This window comes from Phyllostomus hastatus, unplaced genomic scaffold, assembly GCF_019186645.2.
Source record: "Phyllostomus hastatus isolate PE091 unplaced genomic scaffold, TTU_PhHast_1.1 phas_contig_86, whole genome shotgun sequence".
Classification (NCBI taxonomy): Eukaryota; Metazoa; Chordata; class Mammalia; order Chiroptera; family Phyllostomidae; genus Phyllostomus; species Phyllostomus hastatus.
This window is the reverse complement of record NW_025333977.1, coordinates 96,240,596-96,262,638: the sequence shown is the minus strand read 5'-3', so window position 1 is coordinate 96,262,638 and position 22,043 is coordinate 96,240,596. Positions and strand designations below refer to the sequence as shown.

The window sequence follows — 22,043 nt, the reverse complement described above, 5'->3', positions numbered from 1 at the left end:
CCAAAAGGCAAAGATGATGTGAATTTTACTCAACGCTACACGTTTTTCATCTGTCACTGCCTGTGTACACACTGGCACTAAGAAATGACTGTCAGAGATGAAGGCATGAAGACATGCGAGGGACACCTGGGTTCACCACTTCCTACACAAGCGTCTGTGGGTAAGTGGCCTGAATGCCCTCCGTAAACTATGGCAATGGCTACAAGGATTTAAGGGGTGAATAATCAAAGAGGGCTTACAATGATGCCTGACTGGCATAAGCACTATATGGTGTCTGCAATTAATATACAGTTATTTGAATTTAAATAGCTTCTCTGCTAACCTGATTGTCAAAGCACTCAGAGACCCCTGCCCTGCAGACTCTGACTGAGTGAGGCCCTGAGGAAGGGGCCTCTTTCCTGCCACATTCCTGGGGCCTGCAGAGGTTGTGTTGGGGCCTTTTACAGGAGAGGGACTGCCTCCAGCTGCTCAGGAGACCTCTGACTTTCTGAGGGCTGCCCTGTCCCAGGGTTTCCTCCCTGTGGCCTAGGAGTACAGCAGGGTTTGGGGAAGGGATGCTTGCTGACCCCTCCATTGTGCCAGCCCAGCAGTAGAAACCCCCTCACAAAGCCCCCTGGATGACAACAGGCATCATACCCCTCTGCCTGGACCACAGAGCCAGGCATGTGGCTTCCATTAGGCCACATCTGGACATGTTCAGAGGCAGTCTGGATCCCTGACAGGGTTCCGGCTCAAAGACAGGAACCCCTCTTTCCCCCACCCCCTGCCCCAGCCAGCCAGGCCTGGGGCAATGGCTAGAAACCTCCTCCAGGCCCCAGGGCTGCCATGGCAACATGGCTGGGGGTCATATCTGGCCCCATGGCCCACCTCTCAGCAGGCCCACAGGCAAGCAGGGCAAAGCCACCTCCCCAGCTTCTCCTCAGAGAGGGCCCTTGCATCACTGGGGATCCCCCAGCCCTTCCCCATGATAGCATCCAGGTGTCTTACTTTTCTCAAGACGCTCAGTTGGGCACCTGACCCAGCCCCTCAACAGGCCTCCCTGCCCCCGACAGCCCCCTTGTCGCATGCACTCAGCTGTGACCACAAATAAATCTGTGTTCTCATCCATTTAATGCCATCCTCCCCCATGAAACCCCAAAAGGAGAGAGGCTGTGCCTCCCTTTTTACTGGCACAACCCCTGACATAGACAGGTACTCCCTACATACTTGTTGAAGTGAGCAGACTGAAGAATGGAGAGTTATAATGGCTAATATTGTAACTACTCAGCAAGTACTAAGTTCCCTGCCAAGCACTGGACACGAATTAACTCATTCAGTCCTCAAAAAGGTCCCATGAAGCAGGAACTTCTCTGCTGCTTACAGGTGAAGAAACTGAGGCACAAAGAGGTAAGCCATTTGCCTAAGTTTCACGAGTGATGGATGGACACTGAGTGAGTAGGAGGACAAAAGACATGTGGGTGGACGGCGGGCCAGCCCTTGTGTATCTGGCCAGGACCAAGTCCCTGGTTCCCATTTAAAACCACCTACTCCACCCTTCCCCCAGCCCCACAGCAACCTCCTATACCTTCCTTTCCCCAGCACTGCCAAAAGCTGCGCATCCTGATAATTCTCATCAGTGGGCCTTGCATGTGTGGGGCCTTCTGCCAGAATAGCCTTCAGATGAGAAAAGGGGCACTCAATCATAGACCCCTACCCCCAAGCAGCCCTCATAAAAGGCCACACTCCAAAATTCAGTGAGAAAGCCCAGGACAGAAAAGAAAACAAAAACCAGGGATCCTGAGAACAAAGCAATTCCCCAGGATTCCAAAAGGCCCGGGACCACAGAGAGGCCTCTGGCGGCAAGAGGTGGGGTTGGGGGTGGGGCTTCCTCTATTTTGGAAACCCTGGAGGCTGCAGCCCAAACATGCTGCATGCGCCATGCTCTGGAGCCAGGCGTACAGCCCTCTCTGGGCACACGTGCACTTCATTACAGCCCCCACCTCGTCCCACGCACACTCTTCACTTCCCACAGGCTCTGGGCTTGGTGGGAAGGAGCCCCCTGAAGCACAACAGCCTGGCCCAGTGCACCACCTCCCATTCTGTGACCTAGAGCCACTAGACACACCTCTCTGACCTTAAAATGAGAAGAAACTTACCTCTCTGGCTTGTGGGGAGGACGAAGTCACAGAAACAGGGCCTGGCACCCAATAGGTGCTCTGTGAATTCTGTGCCCCGGCCCTGGTAAGCAGGCTGGATGCAGAGGTGTCTGGGCTTGCAGACCATCTGGTCAGGAGGAGCACAGTTTCCCCCTCACTGCATGTGCGCAGGCTTTGCACACAGCTGATGCCCATCAAGGCCTATAGCACTTGATGGATGGGAACATGGAGCCCAGGCCAGCTAGAGACTTGCCCAAGGCCACATGGCTGTGAGCAGCAGGGTGGGTCAATGGGAATACTGCAGAAATCCCAGAGTCCCACTGCCCCCTCCTCCAAAAAGCCTTCCCAGCTACCTCCCAGCGATCCTTCCCTCACAGCCATTCCTATCTACCAAGGGCCCACCAGGACCTGCTCATTATTTATACCTAGTGAAGGCTGGTAGAGTGAATGATACAGGACTGAACAAGACACAGACTCCCAGCTGTGGGGAGAGATCTCTGAGGGAACCCTCAGAGGGAAGACAGAAAGAAAATGGAACTGGGGGAAGGGTCAGACAAGACAAAGATCCCAGGAAGGCTCCCTAAAGGAGGGGCTACCTGTGCTAGCTGGAAACCGTGTGAGCACATGTGTGGATGATGCTACAGGGTTCACGGGACGGCAGTGCAACCAGGATGAGGAAGGGTAACTGACAGAGGAATGGCCGCAGAGCCTCTGTCGATTCCCTCATTCATCCCCCCAGCATCTACAGAGTACCCACTGTGTGGAGCACCCTGCTGGAGGCTCTGGGCACAGCAGAAAAGATGACAAATGTGGTCCCTCTGCTCATGGCACTCACATCCCACTAGGGGAAACAGAGCACAGAGCACAGTAAGAGGAAGGAGTGGTGTTCTTTCAGCTGGGTGCCGGGGAAAGCCTCTCTGGGGAGGTGACCTTGAACAGAGAGCTGAATGGACGAAAGGAGTGAGCCACATGGACACCTGGAAAAGGAAGAGGAAGTGGTGAGTGTAAAGGCCCCAGGGCTGCCAAGGTGCCTAGACAGGAGGCCAGTGGGGCTGAGCAGAGTGGGTATGAGGGAGGGTGGTTATGAACTGGATGTTTCTCCCCGCCCCAAAGTAGGGTGTGTTAAAACCCTAATCCCCGACGGGATGGTATTTGGAAATGAAGCTTTTTGGGAGGGGATTAGGTGATGAGGGTGGAACCCTCATGATGGAATTAGTGCCATTCTAAGAAGAAATACCAAAGAGTTTGCTCCTTCTCTAATGTTACCTCAGATGAGAAGTGAGGTAACAAGAAGCAGGCCGCCTGCAAACCAGCAAGTGGGCCTGCAGCAGAGACCCAACCTTCACACTGCCTTCCTAGCCCCCAGAACTGTGAAAAATAGTGCCTGTCATTTAAGCCACCCAGTCTATGGTATTTTTTGTTACAGCAGCCCAAATAGACTAGACAAGGGTGATAAACACGAGGCCCAGAAGTCACAGAGGCAGGCTGTGCAGAGCTGGTACCCCCAAGAGGATTTTGGCTTCTGCACCGAGTAGGCGAGAGCCACGGCAGGGTGCAGAGCAGGGGGATGAGAATAACTTGTGTGTTAGCAGGGCTGACCGGAAGAGGTGGCAAACCTGGTCCTGGACTCTCAAAAAGAGCCCCCGTGAGAGACTGCATCCCTTTGGCTGTCACCTCAGAGACCAAGATCACAGCCATGCCTGGAGGCCACTGTCGGGAAGGATGTGAGGGGGCAGCTGCCCTGGGTCTGTGAAACTCCCCACTTCCTGCTGGGGCACTTTGGACCCTGCCAGGCCCCACCTGCACCTGAGCAGGAACCCTCTTCAGTGACTCCCCTACACTGATGAGGGATGCCTCGACCACAGCCATACCATCCATGCATGTAGCCCGGCAATGACCACAATAGGGACTTCACCCCCACCCACCCACTCCATCCCCAGGAGCTAAGCCAGGGAGAAAACTATATCTAAGAGGCTCCCGCCCTACAGGGTGAGGTCCCACAGACCCAGCTTCCCCTGCCGCAGGCAGCAGCGTAGAGACCTCGGGCAATGATGGGGCCCGAGGCTGCCCTTCCCTGGACTGAGTGCCCCTGAAGGAATTAAGAAAGGGGCTTACCTTCAGGGTCACCTCTGGGGGCAGAATGGACAGAGTTGGGGTCAGCATCCTCCTCTGGCTGAAGATGGGACAGAACTGGTGGCTGCTTGGGCACTTCCTGGATGGGCAGGACCTGGGTGGCCTCGTGGGGAAGTGTGGTCAGCATGGTATGGTTGCTGGGCTTCGTTGGGTCTCCAGGAGAACTCGACGTGGCCTGAGACTGGAGGACACTGGCCATACTTGACCCCAGCACGGGGTTGACTCCCTCCTGTCCAGGGCTTTGAGAGGTGGCCTGGGCGTCTGGGATGAGGTTCTCTTTGGGCCCTGCTCCAGCATCTGTCCCCTCCTCTTGGACAGGGAGACTGGGCCTGGCTGGGCCTGTGCTGGGAGGCCCATCAAGCCCCCTGAGGCCACCTGCTGCCAGCTGCTCCCTGACAGCTATTTCCCTCTCTTCTTCCCCTTCCCCTTGGCTGTCCTCTGTCACTCTCCTGGCTTTGGCCTGCACAGGAGCTGGTGGACCCAGGGCTGCGGCTGCTGTTGGCCTAGAGAGGGCGGCCAGCCAGGGAGTGGCCTGGATGGCAGACGGAGGCTGGCTTCCACCTCCCAGAGTAGCTGGGCCCCCTGTGCCTGCCTGAAGCCTGCCCTCCAAAGCTGCTGCCGCTTCTGCTACAGCTACCTCCTGGTCATAGCTGTAGGGGTCTTCATAGTGTCGCTCAGAGTCGCTGTCCTCAGTCTCTGAGAAGTTCCCAGTGGCAGTAGTGGGCATGGCCTCGACGTCTCCGTGACAATTGGGGACCTGGTAGCAGATGAGCTCACCACCGGTGTCAGGACAGTGGCAGGCCCGGCACGGTGGCAGGTGGACTGTGTGGCCAGCGGGGTACTTGAGGCCAGTGTGGACGCAGCCCACCTGGCCACACTGGGGGCAGCTATCAGCTACCACCACAGCCTCAATGCAGTTGGGTGGGAGCTCAGGGCACAGCATGAACTGGCAGCTGATCTTGCCACCACCCGGTGGGCAGGAACACTCGGTACTGCCAAAGTCCACAAAGTAGGACTGGCCAGCGGGCACCCGGCCGCGCACAAAGCCACCCTGCAGACAGTCATAGTATTGGTAGCCCTCACAGGCGCAGCCCTGCTGCACACACGTGGCGCAGCAGGCACCGGGCTCCAGGGCCTCCTCGATGCAGTTCTCCAGCGGTGGGCACTCAACACCTGTGCAGTCCTGCTGTGGGGCTGCCAGCCCTGTGCCTGCACCCAGGGCCAGGGCCAGGGCCAGGGTCAAGGCCAGCCAGGCTCCTACAGGCTCCCAGAGCAGCACCATGGTCCCACAGCAAGCCCAGATGCCACCTCGAGCCAAAAGGTCCCCTCTCCTGCGAGGCCCTGGGGGAATCGGAAAGGACACCTGTCAGCACCATACAGGGCCCACACGTGAAAACACATGCACCTCACCAGGCATACACACCAACAACACGTGCAGCAACTGGACACAGCCTCAGCCTCCTTCACTCACACATGTGCACTCACTGCCATGTCCCCATACATACACTCGTGGTCACATGCGTTTGCACATGCAGAGGCTTTGCCACATGTGTGAAACAGTCACAGACAGCGGCTTCCACAGTCGCTCAGGCACTGCAGGTCTACCGTCCAGAGTACAGCATGGCCCCATGCAAGGCAAGTGACCCACCCCAGCTGCTTTCTGACACATGGCCTCTGAGTGGGACCCTCCTGCCCAGTCACACACACACTCACAGACACACACCTGCACTCACTCACCAGGGCACCCGCCCAGCAGTCTAGGGCACCCTGGTCACTCACACCCTCCATGACAGGCACCCATGGTTGCTCACAGGCCAGCCCCAATCCTCAGTCACACACGCCGTCACACACACATCGTCTCACCTACAGCCTCAGGACACCAGGGTGGTCTTCCATACACAGTCCCCCACATGCATGAACAATAACCACCCAAACAATTTCCCTCCCCCCAAATCTTGCTAAATCCCCAGCCATCTGCCCTGTGGCCTGTGACTGACTACCAAAGGACACGGTCAGCTGAAAGCTGGGCAGCAACAGGCTCCCTTCCAGGCCTTGGCACAGACAGACAGCTCCCTGCCACAGCTCCGAGCAGACCTCAGGGCTCAGGAACAACCTCAAGGGGACCTCCTTGCTCTGCAAGTTTGGCCATAGGGGACACTCCTACCAACCTCCTCAGCTGCCCCAGCAAAGGTTACCACCACTTACAGAATTATCCTGGACACCCAGTGCCCCTACACCTCCACCCCCTCCCCATACACCTCTCAAGTCCTTTGACTCCGTGAGGCTCTCTACCTCTGTCCCCTCTGTCCAGCCCTGGGAAACCTCCACCTCTCGCCATTCCCAACTCCACTGCTACCCTTTCTCGGCAAAGCCAGTGCAATCCCAGAACAGCTAACCTGACACACCAGAGGCCCCAAACTATGCCCCTGTGTCAGGCTGCCAGCAAGGAAAGGCGCCCTGTGGGGCTGTCTGACCCTCCCCTCTCGAAGGCCCTCACACGACACTCTCACAGGACCCTCTCTTTCCATAGCCCCTCCTTGTCATCCTCTATAGGCCACTCAAGTGCCACCTTTTCACCAGTCCTCAGCCTCTCCCACTGCTACCTTCACAAAAGTCACTGGTCACCACAGTCAATAGCGGCTCTGGGGCCAGACTGTCCCCACCTAGGCTGCCTGCTCCTGGGTCACAGAAAAAGGGCTCCTTCTCCACCCACTCCCAGCCCACAACCCTGGGCTACTGTGTATTATCCAATTTTTTTAAAAAGGGATAAAAAGACAATGAAGTGACATCTCTAGCATTTTAAGCGTTTGTAATTGCAAATCTAAAAATAGTAATGAAAACTTCTTAAAAGTTTTTGACAAAGAAGAGAAAGAAGGCAGAGGGCAGAGCCACTGCTATTTCTAGAGGAAGTGACTGCAAGCTCCCCACCTCCTGGCTAAGCCTAGAGCAGGGGCAGGCAAGCATGACCTGAGAGCACAGGACCGGTGTCTAGTGGGGCAGTGACAGGACCACAGCCACTTAGTGTCCAGGCACAGCAGAGAAAGGAAATCTCAGCACTGACTGAGCAGCAGGTCCTCTGTGCCATGGATCCTTCTAGAACTTGGGGTTTATTAGCAAATAAGGCAGGCCCCCTGGCCATTCTGCTAGCACTGACCCTCTGATGCAGAAACACAGGTCCTACACCCACAGAATTCAGTGGGTTTCTGAACATAGTAAGTACAATGAGGCAATAAATGAACGAGAGCAGGGAAATGGAACAGGAAGTGGCTGGGAGGTATGCAAAAGCCCATTTCAGCCAGAGTGGTCAAGCAAGGCTTCTCCAAGAAAATGGCATTTGAGCTGCTGAGACCTGAGTGAATCAATGGAGACAGCCATGTGAACATCCAGAGGCCAAATATGTCAGGCAGCAGGAACAGCAGATGCAAAGGGCCTGGGGCAGGCCCAGCAGGAGGGAGGTAAGGAATAGCAGAAGGCCACCACTGCTGAGCAAAATGAGCAAGGGTGAGTGTGGTAACAACCAGATCAAGCAAGGCTTCTGACTACAGTAAGGGCTTCTGGAAGCTCTGGGCCTGGAATGACTTGATGGGACTCTATTAAGGCTGCTATGTTGAAAGCAGGGGAGCTGGGCGAGAACAGAGAGGCTGGGGAGATAAGTGATAGGAGACAGGAGAGGACAGTGCACAGGGGAATACTCTGAAGGTAGAGTTGACAGGATTTGCTGCTAGACTACATGCATGTGACAGCAGAGGTGTCCAGGATGAGCCCCGGTCTTGGCTGGAGCACCAGGAAGGATGGAGCTGCCGCTTCCTGAGCAGGGAGGGCCGTGGAAGGAGGGCTGTGGACCTACAGTAGAGACCGAAGCCCAGTGTGGTCAGTACTGAGTTTGAGAAGCCCAGGGATCATCCAAGTGATGATGGTAAGAATGTCACCGGGGATAGGAGTCTGTGCCTGGGCCAGGGGGCTAGGGGCGTCAGTGGACTCCAAGAGGCGACCCGCACATCCCTCTAAGCTGAGAAGCCACTTCAAGAGGGTGGAGGGCTCCATAAAGCCAGTCTGATTAGGTATCAGGCACTGGGAGAGCTGGGGCCTGCAATCCCCAGTGACAAAATCAACCACACTCCACATGAAGATAGAAGGCAGGGGCACAGAGGCCCTCTAGTCTATGTTCAATTGTGTCGTTTAAGAAGCAGACTAAGACCTAAACTCTTCTGCCAACCTCCATTTGCCTTTCCGTTCATCACACACTCACTGGAACAACACAGCCAGGAGGGAAATACTCCTACTGGAGGTTGGCAGACTCCTCCCAGAGAACCTGTGTTTGTTCCCAGCCGGGCCCACTGCACCCATCCCCACCCCCCACCACAAGTCAGTCCCCTAGTTCTGCACACCCCCTCCACCCCGACAGTGGCCGGCCCTTGGACCCCACCCCCCAAGCATCACATTCTGCCCACTCACAAATAGATTCCACATCTTGGGTTCACCCATCACCTCCGCCTCAGAGGAATGATAAAGAACATTAGGCCCCGGCTTTGTGTTTTCCTCATTTGCTGTGCAAACCTAAGTAAGGCTCTTGCCCTCTCTGAGTCTCAGCTCTGCATCTGTGTAGTGAAAAGGTTCTACCACACCTTCCGTCATGGCCAGAGGCCCACAGGCACTTTCTAGCCCATGACTGCACTTGTTTATCTCACATGGTGGGTTTTTAGTTTTAAATTAGTTACTTATATTTACAACTTGGAAGTCTTCACATGAAAATTCAGGTTTCCAACTCCTCCTGAACACTGCTGAGCCCTGGCCACCCTAAGATGTCACACAGGGCATGGACTCTCAATTCCCCATGAAGCCTACAGGACCTCTCCACTCACTCACATGTGGCTGGTATGTTTGAACCCAGGCTCACCTCTGAACTGGGAACCCCATGGTCAATCCCACTGTGGCCTCCAGCTGGGAGAGTGGAGATCTGGAATGCTATGTTGGGAACTGCCCTGCCTGGTTTCAGAGGCTGTAACCACCCTCATGGCTAAGGCTGAGTGAGCAACCTTCAGACCATAAGCCACTAAGGAGACAAAGCTTATCTCCCTGGCAGGGGCACTGTTTCTGCTCCTTTCACTTCACCCTGCCTGGCCCCCAATGCTTGATCAGTTAGCCAATGATGGGTAAGATTCCTCAAGGGAGGGATGAACTAAGACAAACACGATCATGGGGAGCCCCCAGGGAAGGACTTGGGAGCTACAGAAGAAGGGGGTGATGGACCCTCACCCCTCGGCTTTGACATAGCCTGAGCCCTCATTCTGTCTGCAAGAAGTCTCCTAATCTCTTGGCTGCTTGACTTCCCCTGCCTGACTTAAGCCTGAAACAATGCTGGAAGTAGATACTGCCCTGTGCTAAAAAGGGCAGGTTCCCTGGGGTGATCAGGCCTAAGAAAGAATGCATAAAATCCTATGGAATCTACTTTGCTAATACCCTCAATTTAAATAATAAGGGACCAAGCAGGAAGTGAGTTTGTTCCCCTAAGTTTTATGGCCCTTTAACTATCTGATCCTGACTCAGAATATGCCCTCAGAGTTCTTTGAATGTTATCTATTGTTTAATCATTTCTGCATGACAATGATTTGATGAGCTTTATTCCTTTGCAAACTGAACCCAATAAAAGCCTGTCAAGGCAAGGGTTGGGGCGCTCTCCCCTTGAGAGAGTGGCCACGCTGTCCCTTTTCCTCCACAGGACTCAGTAGTCCACGTGAATTTCTCGTTTCTCACCCACAATGTGGCGGACCCCACGAGCCAGGGTCTGCATCAATGCTGCATGCTGCTCAGAGCCCCCAGTACTGTATGAAGGTTGTGTGCCATCCATGAGGGGGATGGGACCAGCTGGGATGTACCTGGAGGAGGTGGCCCAGTAGGGAAGGGCCAGGCCCCTAGAGGAGGCTCACCTGGAGAAGAGTTAGCCTCAAGAGGCCCTGGTACATCACTACAGCTGCTCTGGATGGTTCGTGGGCCATGAGTGTATATGCGGTGGGGGGTGGGAGAAGAGTGAGGGGGGAGGCACATTCCAAGCCAAGAGCTCACCAGGACCAGGGAGAGTAAAAGAAAATCTCCCACAGGCTCTGCCCTGTACCCATCAACTGAAAAGCTGGATAATACATTTACATTAATAGTACGATTATAATTTTAGATGATGATTATTATGCCAGCTGACCTAAATGATCATGGGACAGGACACTCTGGACAGAAAAATACATGCAAATCGCCCACATGAGCAGTGTATGATGGCAGTTCTCATGCCCTGTGAGATACCTAAAGACACCTGCACCAGGTCCGCACACCCACAATGGTCACTGGGTATCTCTCTGTTTGTAGGAGGGGATAAGGCAGGGGTAGGTCACCATGCTGATACCTGTCCCCAGATCCACTCCCTGCCCTTCTCCACCCTGCTCTCCACTGAGGAGGTTGACCTCCTCAGAATGTGCACCCAGGCCCCCTCACCCTCCAATAACAGCCTCTAAGAGGAGATCAGAGGATGGGAGAGAGGTTGGGATGCTCATTTCCCGCCCCCACCCACTTTACCACCTGGGCAGAGGTTTGGTGGTGGCTGTCTCCGCTCCCCCATGGCCATAGCTCCTGTTGGGTGACCCTGCTGGGTTATGAGACCTGCCTCTCCCCCACCCCTACAGGCCCAAGGTACTAAGGGCTCCCCATCCACCCACCATTGCTACTCCAAGAGCCGGCCAACCCTCTGTAGATTCCCCTAACCCTGCTCACACCTGTTCCAGTTCTCATCATGGACTAATCCTTCCCTAAGCCCAGTGTCCTGAGAAAGAAGGTATCTACCAAGAAAGACTCCTGGTGGCTTAACTGGGCTCAAAATCTAAAAAAATAGCCTAGCAGCTATCTCCACACCAGGGCCTCTCACACAAACCACATATTAGAGAGAAGCCTGCACTAAACTGCCTGCCTGCACGGTGATTCTTCCACCTGTGCCAGCCCTTACGCAGGTGTTCCTGGAGTCCTGTTTCAACCAATAGGACTGAGGCTTTCCCCATCCAACTAGAGCTGCACAGCGACATCCTCATCAGCATCTTCACCAAACTATACCATTCAAACTGTGAGTATTTGGAGTCCTCATTTGCATGAGGACAGACCATTCAAGAACCAGGGCAGGGACTTCTGTCCAGCTCGGGAAAGCACTTTCCCTTTCCACCAAAGACTGAAAAATTAATTTTCTGCACTGACTAGCCAAATAGGGGCCTTGGCCTAGGGCTTCTTCACAGCATGCTTTTCCACAACCCTGCTGTCTCCTAACTGGGCTGTAACACTACAGAGTTATTTTCACTGCTGCAGTCATGTGGTATCACAACTGAACTGTTGGCACTGAATAAAGTCTCCTTCTTCACCGCACCCCAAATTGGGGACTCCTGTTGGCACTGAACTGGCACCAGTGGCCATTGGTTGACACCCGTGAGGGGCTCCCGTTTCCAGCTGGGACCCTGACAGGCGCAGCCCCAGGTGGACCTCACAGAACTCAAAGCCAATGACTGATTCAGTGTACACAGAGCAACAAGAATCGACCTTAAGAATAGAACACTAAATGGAAAAGGTAAGAACCAGAACAAGATAGTGAGCCCAACACTGTTACCATAAAACCGTCAGAGCACCAAGGGAGTCTCTGCCCGTTGGCCAAGATGGTGGCAGAAAGAGGTTCTTACCTTATGTGAATGGATAGGGCCCAAGCACGCGTGGAAAGCTAGAATGATGAACAGACAGGGCCCTGAGCACGCCAAAGGCTAGAAAGATAATTGGATAGGAAAAAAGCTTTCCCCTCCCTATCCCTCTAAGAACTGCAGGCTTGAGCAGGAAGACTGAGATGGTCTCTGAGACAGCAGTCCGCCACTGCCCCAGGTGTGCGGCACCTGAATAAAAACTTTCCTTTTGCACCAGCACCTGCCTCACAATTTCAGCTTTTGGGGACGCAGGCAGCTGAAACTCCATTATGTCTGGTTACAACACCACTCATGTCAAGTAAAAATGTACACACCCAAGGTAAAAAAAAAAATACTACTTGCAAAAATATAGGCAATTAAACAGATCCACACAGACCAGAACTGCATATCAGCCTGTAGTGGGGAAAGGAATGGCTCTGGAGCAGAGACAGTAGAATAAACTGACCGATAAAAGAGGAGCAGTATAGAAGCAGTATAAGAGCAGTACCTGGCAGAGATGAAGATAATAGTGTGTTATTATTTAAGAGAGTAGCTAACCCAACCCTTAGCTCCTGAGGTCCAGCTGAGAAATCCAAAGGAAATCCCATACTGTATCCCTGTCAGAAACCCCAACAGTCTGGGAGGGGGGCATGTTGTTCCCGCATCCAGCTGAGGCGGGGGAAGGGACACATGTGGCTTTGCTGCGATTGGCTGAGGGGTGGGACTGAAACCACACCTAACTAATGAGACTCAGCACTGTGACTGCTCTCACTAAAGACCGGCAGAAGGCGTGCCAAGCCCCTCCATGGGGCCTGGCAGCCTCTACCTAGGTCTCTAAAAACACTGAGCCACTTGGGAAGATGTAGGGGCCAGACTGCCAAAGAGACCACATGCTGGTCCGCTCCTTTTGATAACTGCACTGGGCGTGTGCATGAGCTCACTTGGGAACCCTTCTCTGTGAGGAGGCAGGTATACCAAAGTCCCCGACTGATGCCATGTAGAGATAAAAAAAAAAAAGAGCCTGGCCTAGCCTTGCCTAAATTCCTGGGCAAATTACGTGACTATTGCTGTTTCAGCCTCCAAGTGTCAGGGTCGTTGGTTATGCAGCAATGTGTAACCTGAACCCCTGGGATCTAAGTCAGCAATTAAAAGCAGATAGTCCAGAGGCAGGACACCTCTATTGGACAAAGGCCCACCTCCTCAGTGCACAGGAAAGTAAGGAGAGAAGCTGCTCTACATTAGAACAGGCCTGGGGTACAACCGACAATGCATGTGGGATTCCTGATGAGACCCAGCATGAGGAATCAGCTGAGAGAGATGCTGGGGCCAAATGAGAGGCTCCAAGGATGGACTGAGGACCAAAGGATACCAAGGAACAGCCGATATTCTGTGATGTGTGATGCCTGGCAAACACTGGCATTTTTAAAAGATGAATATTTTAAATATCATCATGTCTATAATATGCTCTAACATACTTCAGCATGAAAATAGCCAAGGGCAATATATGTGAAAACATTAACTACTGTGAAATCCAGGTGTCGGGTGTCTGGGTGTCCTTTCTGGTCTTCTCTATTTTGGTTTGCCAACTCCACATGAAGAGCCACAAGACAGTCAGTGTTTACGTGGGAGTGAAAGGTGGGGAGCCACCAACATAGAGTCTGGGGGTACATCCAGCCCTGTACAGTCTTTGACTCCCAAGCTGAAGATCCAGAGTGGGCTTAAGGCAAGGGCAAGTTGAGGTCACAGTCTGAGCTGTCACAGTTCGGTCTTTGTTGATCAGTCCCCTGCTGTGGGTGGGGACAGTGGAGCTTCTAATGCAGCTTGGGGTTAGGTTCTTAGGCCATAACTTGAACATGGACAAGACAGGACAGTGGAGGGGGGAACAACACACTCAGTAAGGGTTTATCTCCAGGGAGCACCTGCAGAGAGGTGGTTGGGTGTGGAGACACACTGACTCTCCCACAGCCCCCACACCACGGGGCCTCTGAAGGTGGGAAGGGTTAGGGAGGGAAGTCTGGGTCAGGTGCTTCAGCATGCTGCTCAAACACCAGCTACCTTGGCTCACCCTGGCTGCAAGCTCCTCTCTCTGCCACCCTCACTGCTGTCCCCCCTCCAAAAATAAAACACAGACACATCCCTACAGTAAGGCAACATTACCCCCTTTGAAAAATTAACCTTGCACCCATCCAGAGCAGGCCCCAGATAAAAACACTCCAGGCTCACAAGGCCACCCCTGATGCTCCTTAGACAACCCCCGGGGACACAAATTCACCACCAGTACCACAATTACCTAAAGTGGGGTCTGGCCTTACATGCCTTTGCGTCACAAGGTAGAGAAATTCTTCCTTTTTCCAGTCCTCAGATCCTTCGGACACTGACAAGAATAGGCTTGCCAGAGCGAGCAAATAAAAATCACTGGAACTTGAGGCAAATACTGCATAATTGTGTAGTATAAGTACGTCCTGTGCAATACTTGGGACATTCTTATTCATCACTTATCTCAAATTCCAATTTTGCTGGCATCCTGTGTTTTTACCACGCAACCCTAGATAAGAATAGTATCAGGTTGGTGATGGCACGGTTGAAAACTTTTTGTATATTTGCAGAGGATCTCTCTTTTAAACAAGACACTGGGACATCAAACCACTTGGACTTTCAAACAGCTGGAGATGGTGGAGGGAAATAAACATACAAGACATTCGTCCACATACCAAACACAGGAGTAATCAGGACCACCTGGCCCGCCCACTGGCACCTCTGGAGGCAGCACCTCAGCTCCTCCCAGCAGCCTGCCCGCACAGCTGCCCTGCCCAAGCCCATCCAGAGAGCCGGACCATCTATTCATAGACCATGTTCAGGGAGCCCATATGGTACTTTTGAAATTAGTTGCTGACATTATAATATTACAATGTTATTATTTTAATATTTTAACATTTAAAATCAGAACATTTTACACTGAAGCTGGATCCCAGCTTCTCTAAGAAAATTAGAAGGTAAAGCCTGACAGCAGAGTGATACTGTCCACCAGGATCCACGCCCACTCTCCACTGCCACACTGGGGTCACTGCTGCCCCTCTATCCCAGACCTTTCTGGGCCCTGGGCTCTTCTTGTCCACACCCAAAGGAGAGAGGCCCAGAGGAGGTGGAAGCTCCAGCACCCTCCTGCCCAAGGTCACCTGAATGGCCAGGTTTCCTGGGTTAGGACCTGCCTCTTCTCTAAGTGATGGGCACTGGGAATTTTGCCCCTTTCCAAGGAGCCCATTTCTACCCAGGTGGCCTAGTAGGTAGGTCTCAGTACGCCAGTCACAGAGGAATCCCGTGGCATACCTCCAGCCATACAAGACACACAGCTGAAGGAGGGAATACAGGAGTTATACACTGTCTTAGCCTGGGACCCCCAGAAGCAGAGCCTGAGCTGGGTTTTTGAGCTCACAGTTTACTGGGGGAAAACTCTCAGGCGAAGGAAAAAGGAAAGCAGGACAGAGGAAAGAACAAAGCTGGGCAAAGACATGGCCTCAGCTGGAGTATGGCACGAGCCTGATCCTACAGGGAGTCCCACAGTGTGACCAGTGTCCCAGGGCTCATCCCACCCACAGAGACACGAGTCAGTCGGTGACCGCAGACCAAGGTAGGGAGAAGGGAAAATCATCTCCCAGGCATGGGGGTGGTGAAGGGGGGTTGCACAGGCAACTCCTGTGGACCCAGGGCAAGCACCCGGACAAGGGCCATTAGCAGCTCAAATCTGGGGCAGCTGGGGGAGGAGTGCCTCTTCAGGGGAGGGGGAACCAGACAGGGCACAGGCAGCAGCCACAGCATCTGTCACACACACACACACACACACACACACACACATACCTGGGCAGAAGCTGGCAAGACAGCTTGGTTCTAGAAACTACTCATGCTCACCCCAGTGTCAGAGGGGTAAGGAAGTAATTTACTAAAACAGTGTTTGCACACCCATACCTTTAGCAGCATTATTCACAATAGTCAAGAGCCAAGAGTAACCCAGTGTCCACGGACAGATGAGCAGACTGACAAAGTGTGGTCTACCCATACAAAGGAATATTAATTCTCAGCCTGAATAAGGAGAGAAATCCTGACACATGCTAACCATGAATGAACCAGGAGGACATTACGCTCAGTGAAATAAGCCAGACACAACAGGACACATACTGTGGTTCCACTCATATGAGGTCCCTAGAGTAGTCAGATCCATAGAGACAGAAAGTAGAAGGGGGGATGCTGGGGGCTGGGGAGAGGGGAATGGGGAGGCAGTGAGTAATGGGTATGGAGTTTCAGTTTTGCAAGATGAACAAGTTCTGGAGATGGATGGAGGTGACGGATCCACAAAATGTGACTGCACTTAATGCCACTGAACTGCACAGTTAAAAAGAGTTAAATTGGTCAATTTTGTGTTATATATATTATACCATAATAAAAAACAATAATAACACATGTACTGTGGAGCCAAGAGCAAATAATCAGAGCAGAGACAGGAAAGGAAAATGACTACACTGAAGTCCCAACAGGAAATAAGGGCAGCTCCTGAGACCTCCCCTTAGTAGTAAGCTTCCTGGTCACCAGGACCAAGAGGGAAATTAGAGGATAATTCAGTGCTCCCTGTCTGATAAGAGGAAGTCATCTAGTTCACTGGGAAAAATAAACATGTTTTTGGCACAAAATATTTGGAGGAATTTTAACTGTTGCTAAGTTCATATTTATAATCACTTCCTCAGTGCTGACATGATGCCAGACACTGGACTGCGGCTTTCCAGGATGTTTAATTTATTTAACCATGCTCTACAGAGAAGGAAACTCAGGCCCAGAAAGGGTGAATGATCTTCCCCAGATTACATCACCAATAATAGGGGATGCAATGATTTGAACCCAGGTCTATCTGGCCAAGGGAATATGCATGGCCAGAGACCTTCAGTTTGTAGATATTAATCGGGCACCTGCTACCTGACAGCCCCTATTATAGGTAGTGGGATGTGGCAGTAAACGAGACCAACAGAGGTCCCTACCCTCAGGTGCCCAGTGTTCTGGTGGAACAAAGAGACAAGGAACAAATAAATAAGATAATGTCAGCATTGTGAAGGAGAAGAAGCAGGGCACTCCTCTGGCAAGAGCAGTCACTGCAGGCCTCACTAGGAGGCAGCGCTTTGGTGGAGGCTTGCCTGAAAAGACATGGTACCATACAAAGACCTGGGGAATGGAATCCCAGGCAGCAGTAACAGCATGTGCAAAGGCATGCACGGAACAAAGAAGAGAGTGGGAGTGAGGCAAGACATGAGAAAATCAGGGAAAAATCCCTACAAGCGGAATGAGGAAGTAGGAGCAGGTCTCTCACCAGAGCCCCCACCTGTAAGCATGATCAAAGAGTAACAGTTTATGGCAGGAAACCCTTGTGGTGGTCACAGAAGTCAACAGCAATAAGGACTGGCCAGAACCAGATCCATCCAAGATGGAGGAAAAATTAGTCAGAGAAAGACCCAAAGCTTATGTCATTGTTCTAATGAAAACTAACACTGCAAGGATGGCCAAGGGGGATAAACACCAAGATACCTCCAGAAAAGACCATGTTAGGAACAAGGCCCCTCCCAACCAGGAGGCAGAGGCAGGATTTGGTACCACAACATTCAAAACCTGGAAACATAAAATCCCAAGAACTGACCACAGCAACTCACTGGCTCCATTCAAACACGCACTTTCACTTCCTTCACAGGGTGCCACTGTCCTGCCTTCTTGCTCTATACCTACCTTATTTTTTGGACTATAAGATGCACCTAGGTTTTAGAGAAAAATAGGAAAAAAAAACTTTTGAAGCAAAAAATGTGGTGAAATATTTTATATCATAATATTTCACCAATGTAAATGTAAACAGAGCTCAACAGCAGCATTAACAACCATTATTCCTCCCAAATTTAGGGGGCTGGGGGTGGAGAAACATGCGTCTTATAGTCTGAAAAATACGGTAAATAAAATTTGCTTTTGCTCTCGCTCAGACTCTCACTTGGACTTGTTCTTGAAGTTTTCCCTGCACAAATCCAGTGAAGTCCCAGACCCAGACCCGCAGGGCAGGGCAGGGCAGGGCAGGGCAGGGCAGGGCCAGCCGCCAGCACAGGACTGGTCTGGTGACAGGGGAAGTAAGGTAGCAAAAGGAGGAAAAGTGGATGAGAGATGTGAAAACCAAGAAAGGAGAGAGGCTGGAAAGGGGGAAAGGCCAGTTGTCCATATCCAGTGCCCCAGGGACTCCACAGAACATCCAGTACATTCAGTGGACACTGTTCCTGTAGGGTGGCAGGGGCTACTACACAGCATACTGGAAACTCGGTAAGGGACCTTTCAGGAAGTATGAGGAAGACCCCAGTTATATAAAATACAAAACCAAATTAAGCCTAAATGTCATTATTTAGGGAATGCAAATGTAGGGGGCAGAGCAGAACGCCAAGCCAAGCAGTGACAGGAGAGACCAGTGGAGGGCACCTCGAAGGGGGAGGGAACGAGATTGTGGGGTGGCGGCAGCCCTCCGGATTCACCCAGGTGCTGACTATTCCATGGTCTGTTCAATTGTATGTCCTTATGGACTTTTTATATGTGTGCTTTTTCACAATAAAAGAGATTCTTTAAAGAAAAAAAAGCCAATTGTAGTAACCTACAAAGGAAACAACAGGCAGAGAAGGTTTAACACAAGAAATAGTGAGGAGGGCAGGGAAGCACAAAATAGTCACAATTCTCAGAAGAAAAGGTGATCTCACCTATAAGAGGAGGAGGGAGGGAGGAAAGACGGGGAAGGGCCTAGCTAAAGAACAATTACACAATGACCCATGGACATGGACAACAGGGTGGGGATTGACTGTAGGGGGCAGGGCAGAGCAGGGGAAGCAACGGGAAAATTGGGACATATGTAATAGAATGAAAAAAATGAATGAATAAATAGGAATTTAATGAACAAAATAAACTAAGGAACAAAATAGAACCACAGGCATGGAAATACGGGACTGACTGACAGTGACTGGGCAGGGGAACGAATAATGGTGAAAAGAAGGGGAAGGGACTAGTCAAAGAGCATGTATGAAGGACCCACGGACATGGACAAGATTTTGGGACTTGACTGTGGGAGTGGGGCATGGGATGAGCAAAAGAGGGTAAAAGGGGAAAAACTGGGACAACTGTAATAGAATAACAAAAAAAGAAATATTTCTGATAAAAAGCATTTTTCAAATTGAATTTATAGGGTGACAGAGCTTAAAGATTAAAAAAAATAAAAGGCAGGGTACAGGGTAGGGGGTTTGGGAAGGGGCCTGGGTCCTTTTGGGTAGGAGAGCCAGAGCAGGTCAGGCCCGGGCGAGAGAGGGCAAGCAGAAGGCACTCATGGGGTTGCCTGAGATCTCCCAGGATGAGGGAGGAGCTAGGTCCAGAGCACAGGGGAACCCTGGGCCTCTGAGCAAACGCTGTGTAAAACGTGCTGAGGAGCAGAGGGACCCCAGTTGGAAGGCAGAGAGGGTGCCAGAAGCCCTGAATCCTCACATGCTCATTGGGCCCACTGGGGAAAGCTCATAAAACCACTGGGGAAAATCACTCTTCAAGTAGAATAGTCAGGTTTTTCCCCTGAATAAAAAACTTCTTAAACCCTCGGTGAGAGCTGACCCTTCATATATAATCACTAATTTTATTACCAACATAAGTGAAAAATTACAAAGATGAATGCTCATGACTTTTAACCTTTGAAAAAAGAAAATGTTGCTTCTGGCACTAGGAGAGAGCCGATATTTTCCTTCCCCACAAGTCACGACTCAGGAAAGAAGAAACACTCCTAGGGCGGAGTGATGAGAAACAGCTCTGCAGGCAGCCAAGGCTGACCTCACTGCTTTCCCCACCTGGCTTCCCCATGCCCTCCACCCAGCCCCAGATGGATGGGAGTCACACCCTTGGCCTCTTCCTCTTTCTGTGAGAACGCAAGGCATCCTCCATCCAGCTCGCCCACGGTCCTGCCACTGGGAACTTCTCATCTGATCTCCCACCTCTACTCAAAATCTTAAATGGATCCCTACTATCTCTGGTCCCTTTGAGAACCTAAGAAAACCCACGGATAATGCACCCCCTTCCACCAAAAAAGGGAAAATACAGAGCATGGTAGAGTAGACCTGGTGTGCTTTCTAACCACCCAACATATATTCACCCTCCTTCCAAGAACAGGGCCTAGATTTCATTCTGGGGTTCACACCACTCCACTGTCACTCTATTTAGTGCCTCTTGTTCCTCTCGCAACAATGCCTAACTCAGGGATGGACACTGAGCCAATCTGAGCCCATGAGAACCAACTCAGGTGAGACACTGAGCAAACAGCCTCTCTCTTTCCCACTGTATTAGACATGAGATGATTTATTATTAAGAATCCCTGAAGCCATCTTGTCATCAGGTAGAGTCTGGAGCAAACTCAAAAACAAAACAACAGCAACAAAAAAACAAACAAACAAGAGAAGTCAATAGGTGGAGAAAAGAGAAACAGAGTCATAGTAATAGCTGCTGAACAACTAGATCCAGCCATGGCTGAAGCAAATAGAAAAGCTAAACTTTGCAATGACATAAACCCATTCTGCTTAAGCTAACTTGGACCAGGTTGTCTGCTTCTTGCAGCCAAGCATCTTAACAGATATATAAACATACACCAAAAACAGCTGTGTATCATTTTAGGAGTCTCACAGACTCCCTGAAACTTATGAATCCCTGGTTGAAGATCCCAGGCCCAAGGACAAAGTGAAAACTCTAAGAGTGGCATTCAAAGACCTTCACCATCTAGCCCCCACCAATCTTTCCTAACCCATTTCCCTCTGTTGCCCTCCATGTACCCAATTCCTCCTAAACTGGAAGACAAGTGCCCAACCCCTCATCTTTGCCCGTACCATTGCCCCAATTCAGGTTGCCCTCCATTCTGAGTCTCTGCATACCCAAATCCTAACCCCTGCTTTCAGGCCAAGCCCCAGCCGTGGGTAAATGTATGAATGGATGAGTAGATGCAATGGATGTGATGGGTGGATGTGAGGGGTGGGTAGGTGGGTGTGATGGATGTGATGGACAGATGAACAGATAGACAGGTGGGTGGACGGTGGATGCAATGGGTGCATAAGTGGGTGGTCGATGAGCAGGTAGCAGATGGAGGACAGACAGATGAGAAGATAGATCAACAGAGAGGCAAGAGAATTGGCATGTGGATGGCCAGTTGACAGATAAAGAGAAGGATGGGTGAGCAGATGGGTGGGGGTGAATCATGGGTAAGTGGGTGAATGGATGGCAGATGGAGGACAGATGGCTGGGAAGATGGATCAATGGATGGGCAAGAAATCAGTGTGTGGATAAATGTCTGATGGACAGATGGGTGGGTAGAAAGATAGCTGAGGAGATGAAAGATAGCATGGATGGCAAGGTAGGCTAGCTGGTGGGTATATCAGCATGGGGACGAATGGCTGAGGAATGGCTGGGAACTGGCAGGTAATGGGTCAGTAGACAAGAGGATGCATGAATGGGTTCATGGGTACACAGGTAGGCCAGTAGGTGGGTGAGTAGAGGCAGGAAAGTCGTCTTGATGCTCAGTCAGTGCTCTTCCCAGCCCCATTCCTCCCTCCCCTGGAAAAACCCAGAGCAAGGCTGATGGCTGTCCCATAGACCAGCCTCTCAGACAATTCGTGTACCATGGTGAACAGCCTAAAAAGCACAAGCCCTGGAGACAGAAGGGCCTATGTTCAGAGGCCAGCTGAGCCGCCTCCCACTGTCTGGCCACAGACCAGAGACTCTGGCTCTCTGAGACTCATTCTCCCATCTGTTAGATGAGAAGCATCATGCTTTCCTCACAGGATGCCATGCGATTAAGTTAAAAACAATCACAGAGGCTAGCCCAAGACATGGTACAACAGAGCTCACAAGAATTCCTATCCTATTAAAAAAAATTGTTCCAGAGCCCAGAAAAAGAAAGGTGCCAGCTCCTCTCATTTTATGAGGCTAAGAAAACCCTGATATCAACAGCAGACATGGACTACAAGAAGAGGGATGTATAGGCCTGTTTCACTTAGGAACCTAGCTG

General features: G+C 51.6%; 1 protein-coding gene across 2 annotated transcripts in view; it reads right to left on the bottom strand.

Moving 5' to 3' along the window:
* The window catches only part of FBLN2 (fibulin 2), a 99,870-nt gene that overhangs the window by 60,966 nt on the left and 16,861 nt on the right, over positions 1–22,043 (bottom strand). For both annotated transcript variants that reach the window (XM_045851740.1, XM_045851741.1), the window contains exon 2: positions 4,251–5,609. In XM_045851740.1, coding sequence (XP_045707696.1) covers positions 4,251–5,550 — 1,300 coding nt within the window. In that variant the 5' untranslated portion in view covers positions 5,551–5,609. The remainder of the gene's footprint in view (positions 1–4,250; positions 5,610–22,043) is intronic.